General features: G+C 42.5%; 2 protein-coding genes across 4 annotated transcripts in view; one reads left to right on the top strand and one right to left on the bottom strand.

Annotated features, from left to right (window-relative positions):
* MCPH1 (microcephalin 1) overlaps positions 1 to 18,256 on the bottom strand; it is a 235,243-nt gene that overhangs the window by 108,712 nt on the left and 108,275 nt on the right. The gene's annotated exons all lie outside the window — the stretch shown is intronic.
* Positions 1 to 18,256, top strand: part of ANGPT2 (angiopoietin 2) — a 78,190-nt gene that overhangs the window by 57,184 nt on the left and 2,750 nt on the right. For both annotated transcript variants that reach the window (XM_074947795.1, XM_074947794.1), the window contains exons 6-7: positions 5,303 to 5,404; positions 5,974 to 6,140. In XM_074947795.1, the coding sequence (XP_074803896.1) occupies positions 5,303 to 5,404; positions 5,974 to 6,140 (269 nt within the window). The remainder of the gene's footprint in view (positions 1 to 5,302; positions 5,405 to 5,973; positions 6,141 to 18,256) is intronic.

Raw genomic sequence — 18,256 nt, 5'->3', positions numbered from 1 at the left:
ATCTTAACTTGGGTAGTTGCTTAATAAACTTATTAACACCCGTTTTAAAATCCAGCCATGGTATTTGTCTCGATTGCCTCTCATGGTAATGAATTTTACCTAGGCATTACCGATTACATAAATCAACTTTTACTGATTTTAAATTTGATCCATTTTTACCATACCTTTCATCATTTTTAATGCTCCAACTTTTCCTTTTCAAAATAAATAATCCTAGTCTTTACTACATCTTATATGCATGCTGTACCAAATCATTAACTATAAAATAGAAGTGAATCAAAAACAACAGGCATAGGGTATAATAGAACTGCTCAACTGAATGTAACCTTATTTACCAATAATGTTAAATAGTAAGGTTGCTGCCTTCAATTTAATAGCCACCAAATTTATCCCTAGTCCAACTCATTTTCTTCCTCTCTTTAGCCTTCCCAACAAGTTTCAATAGCATGACATAAGACTATCCTAACTTAAACACACACCCCAAGTACAACCTATCACTAGTATCTTCTCTACTTTGGATATCCTACATCCTAAGATCAATTGATAAAACCTCTTTCCTGTATTTCATATTAACACTCTTAGAGCTTCCTCCTTGGAAAGTGGTACAATGAACCAGTACACATTTCCCTGATTACTTTATAATTAGGCATAGTCATACACACTTGCTGTGCCCATATACTTAAGGGGACATACTTTCATCCCAAGATGACGTTCACATTATTGCCACATACAAAGGCTGCAAGAGAAATCATGGCTCCACTCACGTTAATGGACGTTTTGCCATTGACTTCAATTAACCAGGATTTCAGGAACTCAATATAAAGGATTAAAAAAAAAAATTCACAGCTTTGATAGGAAGACCTAGAAATTGAGCTAGAGGACAATGTGAAATAGGGAGACAGCTTAAAGGTCATGCGTAGACATGATTTTGGGGGATGTAAGTGTACCTTGTAACAGTTAGTGATAACTTTAGGAGGGAGGATATATAAGAGGTCTTTTGGGGGGGCAGGGGGGAGACAGCGGGGGGAGGAGTCAGAGCATAACTATGAAGGAAAATTCTTGTTATCAGGTGGTAGATGATATTCAGTGGTCTACAGGTTTTTTCCCCCTAAATCCAGTCTGGGGGCAGTACATAAAAATATATTCCATTGAAGTATACTGCTTTGACTTATGGGTATGATGATCGATCCATTGCTTTAAGTGGGAATGAACAACTTTATTTGATGTTAGACCATATGACACCCGGAGTTAAATGGAAGAAAGAGGGTAGAGATTAAATCAACAAAACATTGGTGATAATGCTTCCTTGCCGACTAAGTTGGATTCAATAGAAATGCTTCAATTCTTTTGATGAAATGTCTGGCATAAGGACTAAAAGATAGCTTATCTTAACATTTATAAAAATATATTTAAACCTTTTCAAACAAGTGTTTAAAAAATCCAAATATTTTTACCCCTTCAGAGTTGGAAGCATATTGTAACGATTCAGACCTTCACTGCATAGGTAGCAGGGAATACAGTCTTTAATAATACCAAATGAAACAGGCTGGAACCTTAGTGCTAGCCCATATGGATTTCAGCATTGGGCGGTAGATGATCATGGGGGAAATCAAACAAACAATTACAATACATACTGGATGGGGACCACATCCTAAATAAATCTTTCCTGAACCCCCTCTTCTGGCTTTTAAAACACCTCCTAACCTCACCAAGATCATCATCAGAAGTAAGCTCCCTCAGACCAGAACACAACAACTCAAAGCAGTGCCAGATCCTGCCAGAACAGGTGCAAAACCTGCAGACATATCTCCCCTGCTAAGATGACCAATACCCGCCACACAACATGTCTTTCAAGACCCATGGGTTCTACACATGCCTATCATAACATGTGGTGTACCTCATCCAGTGCACTGAAGGCCCCAATTACAACTATGTGGGTGAAATGAGACAATCACTACGCTCTCAAATGAACTTGAACAGAAAAACAATAAAAAACAAAAACACCATATCACCTGTGGTTGAACACTTTTCATAATGCAATCACTCCATATCTGACCTCTGAATCCTCAAAGAAAACCTGCACAACATTTTCAAAAGACAAGCCTGGAACTTAAATTCATAGCTTTGCTAGACACTAAAAATCATGGGTTAGAAATCACTGGATTTGTGGTTTTATTATAGCAATCTAATCCATTAACCCCCACTTTTTTTGTCCGCTGACCGCAGAAGTCTTAACCAGCTACTTGATCTTGAATGATCTCTTACAATGTGTCAATTCTTATGCTAAACAGTCTGTCCCACCCTGTATTTAGCTGTGACACTCTGAATACATTTCCCAGACCTGAAGAAGAGTTCTGTGTAGCTCAGAAGCTTGTCTCTTTCACCAACAGAAGTTGGTCCAATAAAAGATATTACCTCACCCATCTTGCCTCTCTAATATCCTGGGATCAACATGGCTACAATAACACTGCAAACTACATTTGAAGTTGACACCATCCCTTTAATACTTTATATTAGTTGTCTTTAGGACTTCATTTACATTCTGCAAAATTAAGGGAAAGGTTCTCAATGAACTAGCCATTAGCTTACATTATGCAAAACGTAAACTAGTGGCTGAATGTCCTTGAGTCACATGTCACACAGCAACACTTTTTTTTTTCTTTTTAACCAACCAGTGTAATTTTAATACAGGCAGAAAAAGAAAAGGGATCTTTAATGATCGTAGGTAGTCCAAACCTCCGTTTTGTGTCTCCGGCAGAATGTCTTTCTAGCATCTCTTTGTAAGATTACAAATTGACTCACCAAACCACTTCCTCTAGCTCAGATTTTCCTTAGAGAGTTCCCATCTAAGTATTAACTAGACCTAACACTGCTTAGCTGATGAAATCTCAGCCCAAAGAGGATTGGCTGCAGGCATTTTTCATGACGTGTGGCTACTTTATCCAGTGGAAACACAGTTCACCTTCCCACAGAACTAGGAAGCTTGGGTCTAATTTAATATATACATCGTTCACATTTAAAGAGTTGCAATTAAGCCTACAACACACAGCTCATATTGAGCATCAATTTATGTTCACATTAAACTAACATAGAACAATTATTCCATGTTAAAGCTACCGTAGTGTAAATGGTATATCTAAGAAAGTATGAAGCCTCAGTCTGCATTATAAGGTAAATTAGATTGAAAGGTCTGAAAAATAAAACACTAGTGTAGTTAATGGACCAAAATTGCGACTGGCAAATGTGAATCTAACTCTGCCAAATTAAATATGGCCTAATATTTCTCAAACTGAAGTGATCTAATTTTTATCACTTCTTTAAACCAGAATGTATGTTACATGAATTAGTTTCTTTCAGTGTTTTCACACTGGTAAAGCCGCTCCAAGGATTTTCTATAACAAGAAACAGGAAAGGACAGAACACTAAAAGGTAGTTCACAGAGACCCTTGAACTGTAACAGGCAGTTCTTTGCATGTAATACTTTAATGACCAAGTCACAGTAAGTTTACTAAGCTTTAGGAGATAATATAATGTACTGTAATATTACTATCATATGTACAATATTATATGTAACAATTAGCTCTGATATAGCACTTTTCATTAGCCAATGGCAAAATGCTTTACAAAAAGAGGGGAGTATTATCTCCATTTTACAGACGGGGAAATTGAGGCACACAGGAGGCGAGTCACCCAGCAGGTCAGTGGCAGAGCCAGGAATACCACTCAGACAAATTACTCTATCACATAGCTCATTCTTATGTAACAAATGAAAAAATTAACACACTCTTGACTAGTTAAGAGCATGGTGCAGACCCATCCAAATTTCTAGTGTATGACTGCAAATGTTGTTGTGTTTATACTCAGACATTGGTAACAATCCCTATGTTGAAATAATACTTATATCTAAAAACAATATTAAAGTGAAGGTTAGCTCAAGTGGACATCTTGAGAGATTCTCAAGGCTTTGTGATAACTTTTGAGAAAAGTCACAAATACTGGCTTAACTTAGTTTTATGTTTTTAATATACAACTTAGCTTAGAGCAATATTATTAAACCACTAGTTTAGCTGCAGCTTTTGAAGTCAGTCTTTCATCCCATTATCGCAGAAACTGATGGAATTAATTATATGTTCTGCATTGTGCAAGGCATTTTAAAAATCTAAATTGTTTTAAAATCAATGTGTCCTTTTAACTAAAATATATATTTTTTCTGAGAAACCATAAAAATAAAACAAATATTTTGTTTGAGAGTTGCTTAAACAATTTTTGCACAAGAGCAATTCCTTACAAGCCAGTTTATAAATTGAAGCGAACAAGACTTCCAAATAGAAATTCTTACTTACATGTAAGTGCAATAAATGATGTAAAAAAGCAAAGTCATAAAATGAGCGTGTGCACAGTGGTGGCCATTAAAAAGTACTTGCATACACTTAGAATAGGAAATATATGTACTTACAGTATCTTGCTCAACAAAGTGTTTAATATTTAGTAAATATTGACATTTTAAAATAATCCATGTAAACATATATTTGTATAAATTAGGTGCAATGCAAAGTCAACTTGTGGAACTTGTTGCCATGGGATGTTATGAAGGCCAAAACTATAACTGGGTTCAAAAGAGAATTAGATAAGATCATGGAGTTTTCTCCCACTGTTAGCACACTAGTACATATTTCTTGTAAAAATGGTATTTTGACAGTCCCCTGCACCTATGCAGGCCCCCAATGACTTCAGCTGGTGTCCAGCCATGTGGGGTAAATTAAAGAGTTGAAGTCTTTTTTTTGCTATTTTTAGCCCTGTAGTGCAAGCCCTGTGACGCCAAGCCAGGCTCTGAGACTTGCTGCTGTCGGTCTTTTTTTTTTTTTTTTTTTTCCAGTGTAGACATTCCCAATGAGGATTCCATATTCTGGGGCCCCATGCAGCTGCAGATTTGGCAGTATTGTCTTAACTGGCTCTGCCTACTGTACTCTTACAGCAATAACTATAGCTAAGGCACATCAGGGAAGGATTTAATTCTGATGCACCAAACTACTACAACATAAAATCAATATACAGTAAGTACAGTATTTCAGAAACCTTCACTATCATTTCAATATCATTAATTACAATTTTAATTAGAATACAAGCTATTCAAAACAGCTCAGCTTCATAGGTGTTAGCAAACCTGGCATGCTCTGCTAGGCAAACAAAAGACAACCGTAGTTTTAATGTATACTGTGCTATATAAAATATATATGCAATATGTGTCAATTGACATGTGAGTACCTGCATTTATGCAATTACACACTCTTCTTATTGACAGACATACTGTGATATGGAAAGCAGTGGAGGGGGGTGGACAGTTATTCAGCAGCGTAAAGATGGCAGTGTGGACTTTCACCGGACATGGAAAGAGTACAAGATGGTAAGAGCCACACTCTTTTGAAGCTTTAAATCTAATTTATTATTTTCTGATAATCTCTGAAATCTACACAGACTTAATCACAAAAGAATATTAATCAGTTACTTAAAGTTGTATTGCCTAAACAGGTTCTAAAGTTGCATTTTAGTTCTTAAATGAAAAATTGTGCTTTCATTTGGGAAATGTCAGAGTAATATAAACTGTTTGCCTAAGCAGAGACTTGCAAGTGTGATGTTTGTTTTTACAAAGAAATATAGCATTTTTTTCCCCTAAGTCAGCTATTTCATGTTGCGTCCACATCTTTAATTTTCATTAAGTTATTTATATTTGTGTTTCTATTGGCAAATATTCCCCAGATCTAATAAGTCTAATACTGATACATTTTGTTTAAAGTTCCTAAATTGGTCCCCGCTGAAATCCAAAATTTGAAATACCAAAGACCTAGGATCCTCATATTTGTAGTACACTTTTTGTGTTGACAAAGCAATTACATTTAAAAATTGATGAACTGATTATTTCAAAATCAAAGAAAAACAAATTAAAGTTATTTAAATATACAACTTGGATTACAGGGATTTGGTGATCCTGCTGGGGAGTACTGGCTGGGAAATGAGTTAGTTTCTCAACTGACTAATCAGAAACGCTATGTTCTTAAAATACACCTGAAAGACTGGGAAGGAAATGAGGCATATTCATTGTATGAACATTTCTATCTAGCAAGTGAAGAACTAAAGTACAGGTAAGCAAACAAAGCACTGAATTGAAAAAACAGTCAGCCAGTTATTAATTCCTGTAAATTGTTCAGCTACATAACTTTCTTTTTATATTAATTACAAAGCAGTTGCTCTGAATGCATTTAAAGTATGTCTTTGCTACTAATTTTCACCTATAGCCTACATAATCTTAGTAGATTTTTAAAAAAATAGAACAGTATATACCTTTCACCAGTATACAGTAGGTAAATAATACCTTCAGGCCCCTCCTTCCCCTTATAGGCTGCCCAACACGCAATATACCTGATATCGCGTATACAGGGGGAGAACCCAACAAGCCCAGAACTGGGTGTTGGCACATAGCTCTCAGGGGGCCGTGAAGGGGTGGCCTCCTGCGTGCATGTGTTCTATTCAGGAGATGAAGAGGCAGAAGTAGGCAAATCAGGAATTGCATCTAGTGACAGTCCCCACAATTCCCAATCTACACCCATAGACATGCACACTGCAACCACAAGGTTGCAGTAGCAGCTGCAGAGCAGACCCACAGTCTGCCAAAGTAGGGTTGATTTGTTCTCTTATTTTTGAGAATCAATGCAGCTCCCAGTTGAGTTACTCAAGCTGAATGGTGGTTCCTCGGTTTATCCGAATGGCAAGGGTTTAATTTCTAGTTTCATTGTTCCTCTTATTTTAATAAAACTTTATACCTAGCAGAGTGTTCTCGTAACTTTAGCCTGTATATATTCTGTCTACAGTTACACTTACCCATATGTTAAAAAAGGAAGTCTTCGGGGGATCTTTAAAATTCTATTCTTGAATGGAATTAAATGGTCTTGTCTTTAGGGCAAAAGAAGTTACCAGACTAAGGTCAGGAACTACTTTAAAAAAAGAAAGAAAGGAGTCACTGAAACCATGATTCCTATGGATAAATAAGGTCCTGGGGGCTGGATGACAAAGGGGATTGGTAATGCGATAAGGAGCCTTTCACTTTGGGAAACATTGCTTTAGGCGAACTATCTAGAAAAGAGTTGAGACCCATGAGAGGGAGTAGCATGAGGAGGTTTACCGTTCTTTGAGAACCACTGGACAGAATAGCATGAGGAGGCTTATAGTACTGCTGTCCACGCTTTGTCCAGTAGACGAGTTAGGAGGTCAATTTGACACATTTCATGATACCCACATTCATATATTTCTAAATGAAAACCTTTATAAAATACAATTTTGCACCCAAAAACTAAACTGTATCCAAGCAGCTCAGAAACCATTAATCAACAAGCTCATTTTTTTCATCAAGGAAAATAAAATTAGAATAGAAAACTTTCGCTATCAAGAGATTACCAAAGGTAAATTGAAATATACTTTGACTTCACCTCAACTCCCATATACAAAGCAGTCCAAAACTGAAAGTTTCTTACCTGTAATTGGAGTTATTCTAGATGGCTCTGCATAGTCACAATTACAGTGTACTGTGCCACCTTGTGGTGCTTTGTGGTAGAACCTCCTCTAGCAGTGTCAGCTAGAGCTCTCTCATGCTCCCACCACTTCCCTCAGGGTCACTGATGTTCTGTGGGCGAGGCTATATAGGAGGCGGAGCACCCTTACCACCTTAGTTGCATCCACCGCAAAGCCAGAGACACAGAACAAACAAGGACTCTGACAGAGAGGGGAAGGTGGTGGGAAGTGTGAATATGCAGAGCCCTCTCAAAGAACTCCAATTATGAGCAAGTAACCCTCATTTCTTCTTTGAGTGGCTCTGCATATTGAGAAGCAGTGGTGAAAACTAACTTGGAGGCAGGAACAAAGTCCTAACTGAATAGAGACTGAAGCACCACTTTATCATTTATCAAATCCAACATCTGCCATATAGGCGAAATCCAAAGGATAATGCTTTGTAATAGCGTGCACTGAAGTCCAGGTTCCAGCTCTGCAAATTTCAGCAGCTGGCACTTGCTTAAGACAAGCAAAGGAAGTAGCTAGTGGAATGTGGTTGAATTGAAGCAAATATAGGAACTTTTGCTAGTGTGTAACTTTCAGCAATACATTTTATCCATCGAGAGAAGAAGAAATTGTATAATCTATGTAGTTTTTAGCATAAGACACTAACAATCTAGAAGATATATGAAAATTTTACTCTTATCTAAACAACAAGCAAGGGACCTTCCGGCTTCCAAAGAGTGTAGCAGGACCAATTTCTCCTTATTAGAGTATGGTGGGGGAGGGAGGGTGGCAAATTAACTGTCTGATGTGAAAAAAAAAAAATCAACCACCACTTTAGGTAAGAAATGGAGATCAAGTCTGAAAACTACCTTTGTCCTTATGAAGAGAAGTAAAAGGTGTATAAGCCATAAGGACATTCAGTTCACTCCCTCCCCAAGCTAATGTGATGGCAATAATGAAAGCCATTTTGATCAATAAATAATAGAAAGAACACAGAGCCAAGGGTTGAAAGGGCTACTTCACCAGCATGGCTAACTGAACTATGAAAAAACATCAATCAACTAACGTCAGATGGCTGCCAAATGAACTTTTAACAATGATATAGATAATTCCTGAGATTTGAAGTACATTAAGAATTCAGAACACAAGGAACAGAAGCAGACATAAGGGAATCAGATTTTCCCTCATCCATGCCTGAAACCTGGGTCTACTTTAAGAATAACGGCTTCTACTAGACTGTTTTCTAGAGTTACTTAGCATGTCCTGCAAAAACAAAACATGACTGCTCAAGAGCAGACAGAGTCAAAGTCCAATTGCCAATGCCGACAGGTGAAGAAATTATGGATCTGTGTGAAAGATTCCTGCCCTCCTGCTGAAACAGCAGGTCTGGAGACAGTGTCAGACACATTAAGACTCCACCAGAGAATTGAAGGAGATCAATAAACCACTGTTGACATAGCCAAGCCAGGGCAATGATAATTATCTTTACCCTGTCCTGGTGTATCTAACCACCTTCTGAATCACTGGAGGGGGAAGCAGGGGGAAGGCATACATCAAGCCCTTTCCCCCAGTGCAAGCAGGAAAGCATCTTACCAAGATAGTCCCTATCCACTCTGGAACAGAAGAGGTCACACTTTTTGTTGGACCATGTTGCAAACAGCTTCACATCTGGTCAATTCCAGCTGGAGAATATGATAATTGACCGATCTGTTAGGTACCATTTGTGTATCTGAAAGCTGTCTTTGCTTAGATGATCTGCAACTACATTGTTTCCCCCTGCCAGATATAGGGCCACAGTAAAAATGTTGTGATGGATACACCAATCCCATGGGCTTAAAGCCTCTGCACACAGGAGAGTGGAGTAAGCATTCCCTTGCTTGCTGTTGTAATACATCAGCCATACATTGTCTGTCACAGTCCTCCCTTGTAGGTGAGAGAGGAAGTCTGAGGGCCAGATGAACAGCTGTCACTTCCAACACATTGATGTGCAGTGCAGTGCTCTCTCCTGCACATGCCCTTGAACTGTCATAAATGATTCACGTGAGTCCCCCCCACACCTTGTTTGATGCATCTGAAATTACCCTGAGGGATGGCCTTGGGGGAAAGAACTGGACACCTCTGAGCACATTCTCTCTGACTAACCACCATTCTAGGAAAACTATGATGTTCTGAGGCATGGTGATCAACCTATAAAGGCTGTCCCAAACTGGTCTGTAGAGCTGAGACATCAAGTACTGCATAGGTTTCATTCCTAGATGTGCAAATGGAGTCATGTAAGTACAGGATGCTATAAAGCAGTGGTTCCCAAACTTGTTCTGCCACTTGGGCAGGGAAAGCTCCTGGTGGGCCAGGCCAGTTTGTTTATCTGCTGTGTCCGCCGGTTCAGCCGATCGCGGCTCTCACTGGCCGCGGTTCGCTGCTGCAGGCCTATGGGGGCTGCTGGAAGCGGCGGTGAGTATGTCCCTCAGCCCGCGCCGCTTCCAGCGGCTCCCATTGGCCTGGAGCAGAGAACCATGGACAGTGGGAGCCACGATTGGCCGAACCTGCGGACATGGCAGGTAAACAAACCGTCCGAGCCCAGCGGGGCTTTCCCTGAACAAGCGGCAGAACCAGTTTGGGAACCACTGCTATAGAGCAACAAACAGAACCAAACCCTCCAGATGTACTTGTTCAAGACTATTCAGTCTAGTATTAAACACATTCTGTCATCTTTCTTCTGCATCAGAAAGTAACAGGAATAAAAAACCCAAATCCCTCTGGTATTTGCATGACCACCTCTACTACTCCTATCAGAAGCAATTTTTCAACTTCTGCAAGAAGAATAGCCTCATTGGAAGGGTCCCTGAAGATTTAAAGGTAGAAGAAACTGGGGGGAAGGGAGAGTCTCAAAAGGTATGGCATAGCCCCTTTCTACAATCTCTAAAACCCATTGGTCTGATGTAATTTGCCTCCATGCATTGATAAAGTGGGCTAGTCTGTTTCGAAAGAAGAAGCTAGACTGAAACTGATTGGGTGTTCCTTGATTCTTAATTTTCTCATCAAAACTGAAGCTGCTTGTTCCACAATGAAGATGATGACAAGGAAGTGGGCTTTTTAGATTTAGACCTTGGTTTGAAAGGCCTCTTTCTACATTGATTCTGGAAGGCTATAGGTTGCTGGTATTGTTGAAGTCTTTGACTTGACAAAAAATAAAATAATGAAGACTGAGATAGGACTGCCTTTGGCACTAGAAATAAAAGAGAGGGCCTTTTCCAAGCAGAGAAAATTAAACCCAGAGAGTGGGCTGTCAATCTCTTGTCCTTTAATTTTTCTAGTAATTTGTCTGCTTTTCACTAAAAAGGCTCTCCCCCCTCCTTGAAAAGGGAGCTCCTTCAGCATAAGCCAAATGTCCAGAGCTAGAGAGGAGGAACAAAGCCAAGCTTGCCTCCTGATAGAGCAAATGATAATGTTCTGGCAGCAGGGTCCGAAGTGTCATGTAAGTCTTGTTAAAACAATGTCATCTTTTCCCATAAATGGAACTGTAGTGGGCCATGACTACCTGATAATTCACCTTTCCTCCCCTTATGAATCAATCTTTTCCCCTCTCCTTATCAGATGGAGTGGAGTGTGATTGTCCAGATGCTGCCCTGTTACTGGCAGCAGCCACCACAGTGAATTAGGTATAGGATTTGTATGAAAACAGGAAAACCCCTCAGATGGTATCTGACACAACTTGTCAACCTTTCTGGAGGCAGGTTGACAAGAGGCAGTAGCAGACCACACACATTTAGCCATCTGTAGCAAACCATCCAAAATGGGTAGAGATAGTCTACTCCTAAAAGGAGCACCAAGGATATCAAACAGCATGGGAGAAGTCTCCTCCACAGACACTGCAGGCAGATTCAAAGTGGATGCCATACAGTACACCAAATCGTGGAAGGGCAAAGTGTTTTCGAAAGAAAAGAAGGCTGAAGCCACTCCCACATGTTCATCTGGTGATAAATCAGGTTCACAGTCTGTTTCCATATGTTCCTGCTCAAAGAGGGCAGCTATCCCCACATTCTTCCTCAGAAAGCATTTCGGGCATCATGGTCTGAAATGTCAACAGCCCCAGAGAAGTTGGATCAGAAGATCTCTGAACTGTTGGATACTTTGTAGACAAAACTTTACCTCTCCATCCACATGAAGGATAACTGACGAATTCCTGAGGTGGCCCTCAATAAGGCCATCAGTCCCAGGACCGCCAGTCTCCCCAGCAACTCGGATTCAGGAACATGTCTACAGGAGATAGATTAAAGGGTGATACAAAGCAAGCTATAGGTCTTTGCATTCCTCTGTCTCAGGGATTCTCAAACTTCATTGCTCCGCAACCCCCTTCTAACAAAAATTACTACATGACCCCAGAAGGGGGGACCGAAGCCAGAGCCCTCCTGAGCCCATCCAAAGCCCAAACCTCACCACCTCGGGTCGGGGGTCAAAGCCAAAGCCCAAGGGCTTCAGCCCCAGGCGGGGGAGACTGTAACCTGAGCCCCACCACCCAGGGCTGAAGCCCTTGGGCTTCGGTTTTGACCCTGGGCAGTGGGGCTCAGGTTTCAGCTTCCGTCCTAGCAAGTCTAACGCCATCCCTGGCGACCCCATTAAAACAGGCTTGCAATCCACTTTGGGGTCCAATCCCACAGTATGAGAACCGCTGCTCTATCTTCCCCCTGGTACTGATCCAGGTCTGGATCAGAGAGAAAATGCACCAGAGATGACAATGGATCCAGAAGAAGGTCTGAGTATCCAGCTCTTTGTGGAGACCCTGTACGGGTCCCAGAAAGAGGAAGCATGCCACTTTCTGGCCTCTTCTTCTTAACAATAGACAAAGATGATGATGGATCTTGGAACCAGGGAAAATGCCTCCTTTTAGAAATCTTGCATTTCACCCTCTGATCCGAAGCATGAACTGGAGCCAAAAAGTGAACTTGGGCTGCACGGTGACAGACTTTTCCAGAACCATGGATGTAGCTGGAACTGACACTGGAACCAAAGCAGGAACTGACAGCAAGTCCAAAGACTTGGACAACATCAGATCCAACATTATACACAAATCCATCTCCATTGCTACTGAAATTGGAGGTGAAACAGGTCTCTGCTCTGGAACCATATCAATCTTGTCAGAGTTGGACAGAATAGATCATTCTGATGCATGGGAAGTGGCACAGCCAACAGTGGCTACTTTGATCCTATGTAGTTTTTTTCAGTGCTACACCACTCAGAATTGAAGGTGCTGATGGCCCCAGTTCTGACACACTGATTGAAACCATCTTCCTGGATCCAGAAGTGGAAGTAGGAATTGACCTTGGTCTTACAGATGAGGGGGATCCATCAGGATCAGAAAGTTGCAAGCCATGAGGTATGGTATTGGTGAGGATGATCGAACTGTCGCTTGACCTCTCTTCCGGAACTAGGGTAGTCGGATCTGACCACGCAGCCCAGGTTTGGACATATGTAGCCTCAGGAGCTTTACTGAGGAAGCCACAGGAATTGAATCCGGCCCCAACAGGGGTTTCAGTTTCTTGGAACCCTTCAGTCACTGGAATTCACAGGAGCCATGACTGGCCTCTGAGACCTTGGATCTGAGGACTGATCAGATCCAGAGAGTCTAGCCTTGAGAGCTTCCTGGAGAAGGACCTTCAAGTGAGTCTCCCTGTCCTTGCAGACTCTGGGACTAAAGGTTCAGCAAATCAAACATCTGGAAGCTGGGTGTTTTTCCTCCCTGGCAGTTGAGGCTCCACATGTGGTCGCTTCCTCTGCTTCAATTCCACTATAACCCAGAACGACAGAAAACATTAAATATACTAACAAGCTACCACTACCTTAAGAAGAAAAAGGCTTTGGCTCACAAACAGACTGAAGTTCATATCCATCCATGCATACATGGTTGGAAGGAACTGAGGGGGTGAGGGTGCTGTAGGTGACACTGTTAGTAGGAGGTTCTACCAAAGGCAGCTAGGTACCCCATAAGTGGGAATGTGCAGGGCCACTTGAAGAACTATCAGTATCTTACCCCCATTCCCCCAACAAAAGTTGGATCTTAATGCCTAAATAGTATGTGGTTGTTTCAAATCCAAACCAAATATTTTCTCATCTGGAAACATTTAGACTCTATAGCAGAGATTTTATTTTTAAATTAAGGCACTATAATACTTATAAGGGCAACCTTTGCAAAATGGGTCATTACCCTTGTCCATTTACATTATTAAAAAATAATTACTGCAAACTAAGATGGCTGTCTGCAAATAGATATTTTCTCTTGAAATGCAAGCAAGTATTTGACATGCCATAAAATGCAGTGGTTTAAAGTATATTTTATTTAACATTATAAAAAGGATATACATTTTAAAATTATCTGGAAAATATTCAGCACACTGTAATATTCATGGTATAAAAATGATTTCCTTTTACATCAGTAAGTTTTTTAAATGCTTCAAAGAAACAATGTAAGCTGTTCCAGGAAACAAAATGATATACTGATCCACTTAACACAGGAACATATATGGTCAGAACAAGACAAGACTAAGTCATGAGATCTAGTTCTATTCCCACCTCTGACAGACTTGCTGGGTGACTTTGGACATGGCAACTTATTGTCTCAGTTTCTCCATCTATATAACTGGGAGAACTATAGCTATCTATCTGAAAAGGAGGCTGTGAATCTTAACCTTAACTTAATGCCTATTAAGTGCTTTGAGATCTTTGTACTTACAATCATTCTCTCACTTTCTATCCAAATTATCATCATTGGCCAATAATTTATACTTAGGTTTCTAATTTCATATAGTCTACCCTCGGAGATGCTGGTTGCTGGGTACTTTTGGAAATAAGGCCATTGTCACATTTCAGGGTGCAATCCAGGCCAGTGAGAGGTTGTGTCACCGCCTGTAACCTCGGTGCCTCATAATGCTCTACTGTTGTAGCTCCCAAACTGGGCTTCTCACAAACAGCCTAACCAGGGTTGCCAACTTTCTGATTGCAGAAAACCTAACACCCTTGCCCTACCCCCTGCATCACTCTTTCTCAGAGGCCCTGTCCCTGCTCATTCCATCCCCCTCCCTTCGTCACTCGCTCTCCCCCACCCTCACTCACTTTCAGTGGGCTGTGGCAGAGGGTTGGGGTGCAGGAGGGGGTGAAGGCTCCGGCTGGGGGTGCGGGACCTGGGCTGCAGCCAGAAATGAGGGGCTTGGGAGGGGGTTCCAGGCTGGGGCCAAAGGGTTTGAAGTGCAGGAGGGTGCTCAGGGCTGGGGCAGGGGTTGGGGTGTAGGACGGGGTGTGGGTTGCAGGCTCTGGGAGGGAATTTGGGTGCAGGAGGGGGCTCAGGGCTGGGGGTTGAGGTGCAGGCTCCAGTCAGCGCTTACCTCCCAGGTGGCTCCTGGAAGCGGCCAGCATGTCCCCCTCCGTCTCCTAGGCAGAGGCGCAGCCAGGCAGCTCAGTATGCTGCCCTGTCCCCAGGTGCCGCCCCCGCAGTTCCCCTTGGTCAATGGGAGCTGCAAAGCTGGCACTTGGAGCGGGGCAGCGAGCAGAGCCTCCCTGGCTGCCCCTGCATCTAGGGGCCGCAGGGACATGCTGGCTGCTCCCATGAGTTGCAGGGAGCGTGCCTTAGCCCGGCGACACCACCAACTGGACTTTTAACAGCCCGGTCAGCAGTGCTGACTGGAGCCACCAGGGTTCCTTTTTGACCGGGCGTTCCAGTCAAAAATCGGACGTCTGGCAACTCTAAACCTAACAGCATGCAGCTCACACACTGAGTGTCTGTGTATAGCTACAGGCCTGGCCCAGCAGCAGTGACATCAGCTGCCTGTCAACAACACTCCAGTCACATTTTGGCTTTCGTAGCCTTGGTTACTACCTGCAGGGTGACCCCAACACACTCGTAGTCCTGAATTTTCCCAAAAAAGTGTGTGCTTCACTTTCCAGCCCTCTCCTGTACAGTTCAGATATTCGAGGTCCATTGCCTCTGTAAGGGGTCAATATTCAACAGTTTGCTACTTCAACTGTTCAATTTAAACACAAAATTGGATTAGTTTTATTAAAAAATAAAACAAGTTTAACAAAGTGATTTTAAGTGAGTACAAGTATAAGGTATTAGAGTCAGAAATGGTTAAAAGAGAAATAAAGATAAAATGCTTTTTAGTAGTTAAACATAACAAGCTAGACTTGGTTCAAGGTAAAATCCTTACCAGTTTCCCAGCAACATTACTGACTAAATTCTCAGGTCAAGTATGCCTCAGAAATCAAAGGGCTAGTTACTTTGTCTTCTTAGATGAGAGAGAGATATAGTTTGGGGTGCTTTTTGCGCCTCGCTTTTATAGTCCAGTCACCTGTTGAAATGCATTTTCCTGAGGATTACCCCTAAATAAAGTTCATTCCAGCTGTGCGGACGGAGACATGGAGTCTCATGATGAAAACATTTCCATGTTGTTGTTTGCTAAAATTCAGACTGATCTGTTTCTGCCCCTCCTTCATTGCCAAACAATAGTCACTTGACAGATGATTGGCAATCAACTTTGACACCTGGCTAGAGGAGCCAGTTTGTCCTGTGTATTTGAGAAACTGGTTTACCCACTCCCCAGACTTGCTGGTAAACACACTGTAATCAATTTCAGCTTACATTCATAACTCTTAATACATGTTTCATATATATATATATATATATATATATATATATATATAAACACAAGAATATTGACGATCAGTGAGTTCTTAGATTTTAAATGATACCTCAATAAGACACATTTTGCACAAAGATTATTACAATAATTATGTAGAAAGAAAAGGAGTACTTGTGGCACCTTAGAGACAAACAAATTTATTTGAGCATAAGCTTTCATGAGCTACAGCTCACTTCATCGGATGCCGGCTGCCCTTCCCACAGCCCCCATTGGCCTGGAGCAGCGAACCGCGGCCAGTGGGAGCCACGATCGGCCAAACCTGCGGACGCGGCAGGTAAACAAATTGGTCCTGCCTGCCAGGGGCTTTCCCTGAACAAGCGACAGACTTGCTTTGAGAACCACTGCTCTATACTACTTGATATGCAAAGGATATAAATCTTTCAGTTTTTAAAAACAATATAGTAGCAGCCTCACTTGAAAGTTAGAATTGTCATATGACTATGAAGTGCTATGTAGCCTGTATCTTTGCTCCAATATTTGAAAATTAAAATCATCACTGTTGCCCATGAATTGATTTGACTTTTTTTTATTCTTAAAAGACTTGCAAAGGAAGAGTCCCTTTGGAAAGTGGGAAGGAAAGGACCGAGAAAATCATCCTTATTACCAATTAAATTTTACCCATCACTGATAATATGCTGTGGCAGTCTAATATGAAAACTGTGTTTCATATTAGACTGCCACAGCATATTAATACCAGTTATTCCTGAGGACATTCTGCACCAAAAAATTAAAAATTCTGCACACAATATTTTAAAATTCTACAAGTTTTATTTGTCAATAAATAAATGCAGAGGCTCCAGCATGGCAGCAGGGAGCACAGGCCACTGGCTGTACGAAGGTGGGAGATCACCCTACTGCCTCCCCACCCCGAGGACACGGACTCAGTGGTGAAGCTGCACCCAACCCTGACACAGCACAAGGCCTGTGCCAGCCCGAGAAACACCCTGGGGCCATGCCCCTCTGCACCAGGTGCAGGGCAGATAGGCTCAACCAGGCAGAATCTACGTGTGGAAGGGCTCAGTGTGGGGGATCCAGGTGTGGAGTGAGTGGATTCTGTGTGGGACAACCTGGGTGCAGGCAGCTCAGTGGGAGGTCTAGTGGGGATATGGATGCACAGAGGCTCTTGGGGCAATTTCCAGGTGCAGGGGCAATGGGACTCTGCAGGGGCTTCCAGATGAAGGTTGTTGGGGCCCAGCCGAGAGGTCTGGGTTTGGGGGTCTCAGTGGGGGTGGGGGTGTCTGCATGCTGGGGGAGTGGGGCTTGGTAGGGTGGGGGTGTGGGTGCAGCTAGTTGGCAGTCAGTGGCATGGGGGTCTGGATGTGGGGGCTCAGGGTGGTGCAGGGGGTAGGGCATCAGGGTGGGGGTTTGAGTGCAGGGAGCTCAGTAGGGGTGGTCTGGGTACAGATGTGAGGGTCCGGAAGCAGGGGGTCTGGGTGCAGGGAGGCTCCAGATGCAGGGGTTGAGGTTTAGCAGGGTGGGGTTCGGGTATGGAGGGCTAGGAGGTTCTGGATGTACCAGGTGAGGCTTGGCAGGGATGTCTGGGTATGGGAGGTCTGGATGCATGGGGGTTGCGTGGATGGAGGAAGCAGCTCCCCACACAGTGACCCCCCACACCCATAGGAGTGATGGGGGCAGGAAGCAGGAGAGGACGCTGAGCTTCCTGGTTTCTGAGGGTGGGTCTGACACAGCCCTGGCCACTCCTAGCAGGGGAAGAGGAAGTCCCATTCTCTCCTGCCTCCAGCCCAGTCAGGACTAGCAGCTGTTCCCAGCTCAGGGTAGGAGTATCTGGCTGGGGTGTCCCTAGCCCCATGGTGATTTACCTCTCTGCCAGCTGCTCTGGGTGCCTAAAACGTTGTACCTGTGCTGCTAGGGAGTGGTGCATGATTGCTCTTGCAGCGTCCCTTTGTGTTCCTGTCAGAAAGTCTGTCATTTTTCTGCGGGAAGCAAAGAAATCTGCAGGGGACATGAATTCTGTGCAGGGGCAGTATTCCCCCAGGAGTAAACAGTGTAAGAAGGCA

This window comes from Natator depressus, chromosome 3 (assembly GCF_965152275.1).
Source record: "Natator depressus isolate rNatDep1 chromosome 3, rNatDep2.hap1, whole genome shotgun sequence".
Lineage (NCBI taxonomy): Eukaryota > Metazoa > Chordata > Testudines > Cheloniidae > Natator > Natator depressus.
The sequence above is the reverse complement of the archived record's forward strand: the minus strand, read 5'-3'. Positions and strand labels throughout refer to the sequence as shown.